The following is an 8,765-nucleotide window of genomic DNA, read 5'->3' as shown; positions in this document are numbered from 1 at the left end:
AAGGCGGCTTGTGAATATAAAGACTCTTCAAAAAAGTAGTTGGTTTACTCATCATTTGCTTACTTTGGAGCCTTTATTGTCGGCTTGTTGCATCAATAATTTGGTTCTGTAAATTAGTCCACTTTTAACAATATTTCTAAATTTCAACATTATCTGTTATAATACCAACAAAAACCTAAACCTCCTACGAACGAAGTACGGATATGGATACATGGTGTACAAGGATACATGGTGTACAAGGATACATGATATACAAATTTTGTACGGACACTTTAAAAAGGTTATACAATATTATGTTTAAAAAGATGAGTTCGAGGTATTTCACTCTCAAAATTTAATATTTTATCTTATTTTATCTTATATTACTATTTATATCTGTTTCCTTAAGGAGTGCAAGTGTTGATTCCATTTACATTGTACAACTGGCATGTAACATACATCCATTAAACTTACAAATATCAATACGTGTCCCAAGTGTCGGACATGGACTTGGTGACCTAAAATCAAGTGTATGTACCTCTTGCATATAATGGCCACACAAAAATTTCATTCCCTTCACAATTTGATATCTGAAGATCTATGAAGTAAAAATAATTTGAGACTAAATTTCAAATGAAAAATCTGCGGACTCCAAAACACTGTCCACCTTTAACAGAAATGAAGAGTAATAGTTCGTTAAAAAACATATGCAAATAAAATAGTCAAACATTACATAGCAATCTTCTCGAAAAATAAATTAGAACCTCTCAACTGCGAATCTATAAGCGCTTCTCAACAATTACGCAACCACACGAGGGATTTACAGCTTGTCCTCGAACTCAGACAATGGGGTCATTTGTTCCTTTAATCCCTTCCTCTTGCGGATATCTGCAACTAGCTGCGCAGCCTGGGAACCAGACTCCAATGGATCCGACGACATCATGTCCCAATGGTCAAAAACGCACTGTGGGAATGCCTGCCCGGAAGTTGCAGCCCTCAGCGTGCTCGAGAACCCAAAGGACTCAATAACGGGGAGATATGCCTTAATGTTGTAAAGAGGGGTGCCGGGCCTCTGCATCTCCTCGAAGACATGTCCACGCTTCTGGTTAAGAACACTGTAGATACCACCAAGAGCTTGCTCGGGAGCCTGAATTTCCACCAAGTAGACTGGCTCAAGAAGTCTGGGTTTGGCTGTGATCTGAGATGCGTATATTACCCTCCTGGCAGTGGGAATCACCTGACCACCACCTCTGTGGATGGCATCAGCATGGAGAACCACATCGCACACTTCAAAACAGATGCCTCTCATGTTTTCTTCAGCCAACGCACCTTCTTTCGACGCCCATTGGAAACCAGCAACCACGGAATCCTTGATTTCGTTCAGATATTGAACTCCCTTACACATATCAACCACCATATTAGGTCCAAGAGTCTCAGGGCCAAAGCACCAGATCTTCTTAGCAAGATCTTTATCCCAACCAAATTCCTCCGATAAAATTTTGGAACGCACTTTAGGATCATCTCGTGGGCCAATGCGGCCATCGTCAATAGCCTCTGCCAGTCCATCCTCCAAGGGGCGTGCTTCCATGTACAGACGATTGTGTTTGTTGGGGGATTTACTCATCACTGTGCGGCAGGACCTCTCAAGGACAGTTTCACGGAAAGAGACGACGGGATCAGATTTTATGATCTCAGCTCCACCCATGAAGTCGTCTTGCAAATCCTTGAGACAGATCTCAAGGTGAAGTTCTCCAGCACCGGCAACAATGTGCTCACCAGATTCCTCCATGGTACACACAACCATAGGGTCTGATTTCGCCAGACGTTTAAGGCCTTCCACTAGCTTGGGAAGATCAGATGCCACTTTGCACTGAACAGCCACACGAACAACAGGCGATACAGAAAATTTCATGGCTCGAATTGGATGAGCATCAACTTCCTTCTCGTTTGTCAGAGTGGCATTCTTGGTGATAAATTGGTCCAACCCAACCATGGCAACTGTGTTACCACAAGGCACGTCCTCCACCGTTTCTTGCCTCTTTCCCATCCAAATGACAGTTCTCTGGACACTCTTCACGTACAGGTCTTTCTTTTCTCCAGGAACATAGTTTGGACCCATGATTCTAACTTTCAAACCAGTTGAAACTTTCCCAGAAAAGACTCGACCAAAGGCAAAGAATCTACCCTTGTCTGATGCAGGAATCATTTTTGAGACATAAAGCATAAGAGGTCCCTCCGGATCACAATTTCTAATGGCACTAGCGTAAGCGTCATCTAGTGGACCCTCGTACAAATTCTCAACACGATATTTTTGGGCCTTTGCAGGGGAAGGAAGATGAAAGATCATCATTTCCAAGAGGGCGGTGCTAGCTGGAAGCCATGTTTGCATCACACGCTTCATTAGTGCTTTACCCATCAACTCCTTTTCATCGGACTTCATGACAACTCCAAGCTTCTGCAACATTGGCCATAGCTTATCCTTCTGATCATTCATGCAAGTTGCAATTATCTGCTTGATAGGTTCGTAGCAGAACTGGACAAATCCACGTTTGCATGTTCCAGAGCCAGTGTTCTTGCTGGTCCATTTCTTGGTCGCAGGATCGAAGAAATTCTCACCCCAAAGTCTCTCCATCATCTTTGACTCATCTACTCCAAACTTGGAGGCATACATCTTTGCGAAGTTAGTCAGGGTAAACGCCCAACCATGCAAACCAGCAGAGAAAGCTACTGTTCCTTTCTCTGGGTACACTTGCACGTCACCAAGAAGGGGATCTTCATATGTGGCCATAATCACATTAGCATTCTCTATAACCCTCTGGAATGTTTGGTAAGCCTCTTCTCCATCCACTTGAAGTTCAAGGAAGCACCTGTCCATCTTGTTAACAGTCAAGACAGGTCTAATCCTCTCTCCCAAAGCCTGACGAAGCACGGTCTCTGTTTGGACACAAACACCTTCAATGCAGTCCACCACAACAAGGGCACCATCAGTAATACGTAGAGCAGCTGTAACCTCAGATGAGAAGTCAACATGTCCAGGTGAATCAATAAGATTGATGAGATATTCATTTCCCTGTCTCTCTCCCTTGTAACTTTTCAATGATTCATCAGACATCTCATAATAGAGGGAGATGCCAGTAGATTTAATGGTGATACCACGCTCTGCCTCATCTTGGCGAGTGTCTGTCATCCGCACATCACCAGCAACTTCTTGTGCAATGATACCCGCAGCAGCCACAAGAGAATCTGTAAGTGTCGACTTTCCTGAAACTCAAAGAAAAAAGACAAAAAGAAAATAAGGACTGAACAAGATATATAATTGACAGTGCATAATTAGTTGGTAGGATCAAAAAAGGTTGTATTACAGTTTCAATCAGTTAATAACATGGTAATAGCCTTTCAATCAATGAAATCGATGAAAAATAAGAGAATAAAAGTCCAGGCATGTAAAAATATTGGCCAACGGTTATGCTGCATGAGAACCTCTCAACTAAAAATTATTTGGTGCGTAAGTGAACTAGTAAAGTTGGTGCGCAACTTGAATTTAACATATGAGATATCTCTCAACTACATATATTTGGTTGAGTATAAGTGGACTGGTATAGTTGGTCCGCAACTTGAATTTAATGTCCAGCAGAAGGATTTTTTTTATCGTGTGAACTAACATATGAGATATCTCAAAAAGTAGTCCAGAATATAAGATAAATGAATGAACAAAATGTCAATTCTCGAACAATAGTCGGCCATCAAAGAGTAAACTTGTAAATTACCATGATCGACATGAGCAATAACAGACATATTACGAATGTTATGCTTGTAGTCCATAATCCGACGAAGCTCCTCTGCTGTAAACTTCACCTGAACACACAGAATTTTTAAAATACATTAACTCATAAGAAAAATTATGAAAGTGAAGAAGCACTTAGGACATCACTCAATTAACATCCTCGCGAGGAGAGTATACTGACCATCTTGACAGGTCTTCAAACTTCACAACGTCCAATTATAAAAGATAATTAACTGCAGGGAAAAAAATTACTGTTAAAACGATCAAACAAGCAGATCAGCGTAGCTTCGAAATTTAAAAGTTATTTTCAACATAATATAAATAGAACGAATCTCAACACGTGCTTAGCTTCCTCGTCAGCTTAAACGCCATTGATTTAACGAATACAATTGTTTCGACACTTGAACGAAATGACTTTACTCATACCGTACAACAATATTTCTTCCGATTATTCAATCCATCGAATACTGGCGACTACTAAATAGATCTCGTAAGCATTAACCGAATATAAGTGAGTGAGAAAACAGATCTTAAAAGCGCGCGGGGACGACAATACACACGGCCACGGATAAATTCGGCGGAGAGAATGCTTACAAGATCAGAATCTACGGAAGAAAAAGAGTTAGAGATGAGAAGGAAGAAGAACCTGAGAGTCCAGAAGAGAGTTACAGGCAGGCACCGAAACAGCGTGCGGAAGAGGAGGAATAAGAGGTGGTGGGAAATGATAACAGCGCTTAATATGCGGTCTCAATGAGGTATTTCCCTCTGCGCCACCTAGGGTTTGCGTTTGGGCTGGGCCAAGTCAACGGACCTCGGATTTTGTCCACATTAATTGTAAAAGTAGCCTTCTTTTTTTTTTGAAGAGTAGCCTCCTGGAAATTATGTTTACACGTCTGATTTGAACGAAAAAAAGTAATAATAATTATAATTGAATACGGTTAAATTACAATTTTAGCTATCAACTTTTAAATTGATGTATAATATACTTTTTAAGTTTAAAATTCTTAAATAAATCTCTAAACTTTTGATTTCATGTATAATACTTCCTAACCTAATCAACTTTTGTTTTAAATAACAACTCTATTGAACATAAAAATAAAAAGAAAAAAGAAAAAATTATGTCTAATAGAATCTAAACTTTTAATTATGTATTTAATTGATAAACTAAAAGTCGAGTGACCTGTTAGACACAAAATTAAAAGTTCAATAATCTATTAAACACTTTTTAAATATAAACTTAAAAATTTAATGGTAATAATTGCTTTTGGGTATATTTAGTGACAAAATTAAAAGTTCAATAATCTATTAAACACTTTTTAAATATAAACTTAAAAATTTAATGGTAATCATTGCTTTTGGGTATGTTTAGTGACGGATCCAATAACTTGTTCATGGAGGCTTTATGTATATAATAAATATTTATTTCTTGCCAACTTGAATTTAACTCAACATATTTTGACATTTGTGATATAGGACTTGAACCCGGCCACCCACGGGCTTGGCGTCCTGATCCACTATTGAGTATTTTCAGACCGGCGAAAGTATGCTGTGAATTTCTTTGGGACGTATAATTAAATTGTTTATAAGATGATTTTACATTGAACCAATATACTTGTAATCCATGAACTGCCATATATATATTTCAAATACGATTCAGAGCTCTAAAGAATGATCCCGACAGGTAAATTAATTTGAAAATTGATATTAATAATCGCCAAGAAACTTCCACCATACTCCATAGTAATAAATTTCCATAGAATGAAGAATAACATGGAGAGAGGCAATCAAAACATTTGGTGAAAATAAAAAATTGAATCATCACCACACACTTACCCTTTGGAGTATGTTGGAGTCACTCAATTATTCTTGAAAAAAGAAATCAAATCAAATCAAGACTAACAGAGACAAATATGATACATCAAAATTGTTATTAAATAACGAAATAGACTAGAGGAGAAAAGCATAGTACATTTGCTCGAGTAGTTAGACATATAATGTCTTCGCTACTCTTAAGTTCAAATTCTCACCCTTCATTCTAAGGACTTTCAAGAAGCTTCGAACTTAAAAATCTAACCACTTGGTGTAGTACACGCATGTTCTAGGCGAAATGACGCCGTTTGGCGTACAATGACTAATCCGAGGACAGACTCCACAAGGAATGGAAGCCATGGCCCCCGTTTTTGGCTCCCCTTTGACACCTCCTTTGGCATAGCACTTATAACAGATCTTCCCAATAGGGATAAAATCAAATTCCCCTGATCCAGTGCTCTTCACCTCCATGACTTCATTGTCCAAAACCAGAGCATTTACAATCTCCTGAATTTGCTCTCTAGACAAGTCCACCTTGGACGCTCCACTCTTTTTGAAAGAGTCCACAATCCCTTCAATTGTAGCCACCTTCATCTTTTGTATCATTCTTCCACAGAATCCTTTAAGAGTATTGATGTATTCCCTGTCGAGCTTCCCCTCGCTATACCAATTACCGCCCGTTAGTTCTTTCGATGGCTCGAAATCTTTCGACAGGTAGAATTTCTTCCCTTTGTTCTGATAATGTTCAACCAGTTTTATCATGCCTTTGGCTTGGAGGGCTTTGAGTGATTTAGTTACTATACTGTCAGCATACTTTGTTTCTCTTTTAATGTCTCCAATCCAAATCCCCATGCTTTGTTTGCTGCAAATCAGATCATAGAGCACTTTTTCATGCTCGATCAGAGCTCCTCCAGAGCTTGAGTCTGGCCTTTTTCTTTTAAGTGATGAAGGTCCTTGTGATCTGCTCATTCCTATAACATTAAATGACATAAATATACACAATACAATTCACTACAGAAGATAATGCTTTCATAAGATTGATATTGAAATTTAAATTTTTGAAGAGATGTGAGGCCAACGTGGCTTGGAAAAAATGTCATGAGAAATAAGCAACATATCATCACTTTGTTCCAGCGATTCATAGGCATAACTGCATAAGACAAGTCAAAATGATATCGTTTTGCAAGCTAAAGAACTTTTCAAATCCAATGCCAGATCTCAGTGGCATGTGTCACTATGAACAATAATCCAAAAAAAATCATGGAGTTTAGTCTGCAGTACAAATTAATGGACCATTGCAATTTATTCTTCTAAAAGTGAGAGATGGATAAAGGGAGAGTATGTGAATTTTGATTGGCAGAACAACTCAATAAAAGGGCCTTAAGAAAAATGATTGATTGGTACACTATCAGAAAAAATGAACAAAATACTCAACCCCCCGCCCCTTATGTGTGAAAATCATCTATATTTACTTTGAGATACACTAAATAAATGAACCTCAGATTAAATACCCGAGTAAACCTATGGAGAAATCAAGCAAAATACCTGACCTGAAGGTCTACGAGAAGCGCACTAGAGGCTAGGGTTTAAGCAATCCGGAGGAAACCAACTTGAGAGACGGCGGAGATAGGGCGTGCCGGCGGAGACGTGAGAGGCCGAGCGGCGGCGATATTAGTTTTGATCGGAAAATAGAGAGGGGACGAGGGGAACCCTCAGTTTCTCTAGGCCGAAGGGGTGGTACTGATGCCTATTCCATTGGGTTTTTTTCCTTTACCCACGCTCGTGATGTAATTTCGAAAATGCCATTATGTTGGTAAACCGTAAATGCAGTATGTAACTTTTTTTCTTTCTTTTTTTAGGTTAGGTAGCCATTTCACCGTGTACTCAAAAAGAGTGTATATATATATATCTGAAATTATTTTTTTTAACTACAATATGTGGACGTGGATGGATATCTGAACTCTTTAACCTCATGATTTGATCCTATGTGATTTAACCCACTAAACTATGCTCTAGTTGGCTATACGTGTGTAAATTGTAAACTGTATTTACACGCATGTCAATTTAGTTTAACTATAACTTAACCTTAAAAATATAAATATATGAGTCGTTAAAATATATCACTGATGTTATTGCTTTTCAGCTCAAATAGATAGGGGGGAGAGGTCGAAGTTTAACTCAACAGTTGTTGGAGGCCAATTATCGACTATCACGTGTCAACATCAAATGCCACCTTGAGCAAAATAATGAGGAGAATCAATTACTCTTTTCATATTGATTCAAGACTTGACAGCTTGGCAAGTGGAGGACGAACCGAGCAATTTTCTACCTCTAGCCGACCTTGAAGAGCACCTGCATACGTGAAGACAACAAGGATGTTCACCAACGACGTGCCACATTTCTCAGGCAATCGGAGAGTCGTTGGAGAGCTATCAAAAATCCTGTCAGAAGCTCACCTTTATAAATAAAGACCCTCACCTCCCACGCAATGTACATGAAACTATTTATCTCTAGAGGAATAGATCGGACTGTGTACTGGCAAGAACGTCGGAGTGCTAACTTTGTTTTGTATGTACTTCGAACTTCGATTCACTTCATACGAGCTTCGCATATTCGAGTTTGGTTGATTTTTCAATTAGACATCTTGTTATTTCTCTAGATATAGGAGTTTCAATCATCTCCATCCCAACATTTGTCGTACTCGCCAATAAAAAAAATGTGGATATTTAAAAAATTGTAAAGTGTTTTAACTATGTGTTTTGTTCGTGTTGACATGGACATTGTTATTTTGACCTCAACATATTTTATTACAATTTACGACACAAGTTATTCCATATTGTTTTATAGTGCTTATTGTTGATATTTTCTGGTTATTATTTTAAGAAGTCTTAAGTGCATAATTATCTTATTTGTGGAATGACAAATAATTGCATTAGGGAATCTTCCTCCTTCATATTTCAATCTCGCATGTGTGAGGTGACATGGACAGATGATAGAATTAGTGTTACTTACTCAAATGGAACTTTTGACATATGTGCTAGATGTGCATGGATAAAAAATTACCATGATAATTTAACTAAATGAAACATTTATATAAAATGTCAACGACGACAATGTTTGTTTGTAAAGGATAAAATTGTTGTTTGTCGTTTGATCATTCATTTGAACACGGTACAGTAAAGATAAATGTGGA

General features: G+C 38.3%; 2 protein-coding genes across 5 annotated transcripts; both read right to left on the bottom strand.

Annotated features, from left to right (window-relative positions):
* Positions 1-585: 585 nt before the first annotated feature.
* On the bottom strand, positions 586-4,542 carry LOC111017983 (elongation factor 2). 3 transcript variants are annotated; one of them, XM_088120884.1, is made up of 4 exons: positions 4,410-4,542; positions 3,945-3,996; positions 3,747-3,834; positions 586-3,246 (listed from the first exon to the last, which is right to left on the bottom strand). In XM_088120884.1, exons 2-4 carry the CDS (start codon positions 3,945-3,947, stop codon positions 800-802), a joined length of 2,538 nt encoding a protein of 845 aa, XP_087977010.1. In that variant the 5' UTR covers positions 3,948-3,996; positions 4,410-4,542; the 3' UTR covers positions 586-799. The 3 variants fall into 3 exon arrangements, with proteins under 3 accessions (XP_087977010.1, XP_022149593.2, XP_087977011.1); XM_022293901.2 differs by having other exon boundaries at positions 586-3,240; positions 4,410-4,541; XM_088120885.1 differs by lacking the exon at positions 4,410-4,542 and adding an exon at positions 4,190-4,205.
* A 1,135-nt stretch (positions 4,543-5,677) lies between these two features.
* LOC111017972 (DNA binding / DNA-directed RNA polymerase) lies at positions 5,678-7,335 on the bottom strand. Of its 2 annotated transcripts, none has more exons than XM_022293879.2 (2): positions 7,118-7,335; positions 5,678-6,543 (listed from the first exon to the last, which is right to left on the bottom strand). In XM_022293879.2, exon 2 carries the CDS (start codon positions 6,539-6,541, stop codon positions 5,825-5,827), a length of 717 nt encoding a protein of 238 aa, XP_022149571.1. In that variant the 5' UTR covers positions 6,542-6,543; positions 7,118-7,335; the 3' UTR covers positions 5,678-5,824. The 2 variants fall into 2 exon arrangements, with proteins under 2 accessions (XP_022149571.1, XP_022149572.1); XM_022293880.2 differs by having other exon boundaries at positions 7,123-7,335.
* Positions 7,336-8,765: the final 1,430 nt, after the last annotated feature.

The sequence above is a fragment of the Momordica charantia genome (assembly GCF_013281855.1).
Source record: "Momordica charantia cultivar OHB3-1 chromosome 2 unlocalized genomic scaffold, Mcharantia_2.0 BLBB01000002.1, whole genome shotgun sequence".
NCBI lineage: Eukaryota > Viridiplantae > Streptophyta > Magnoliopsida > Cucurbitales > Cucurbitaceae > Momordica > Momordica charantia.
Note: the sequence above shows the minus strand (reverse complement) of the source record. Positions and strands in the feature narration are given on the sequence as shown.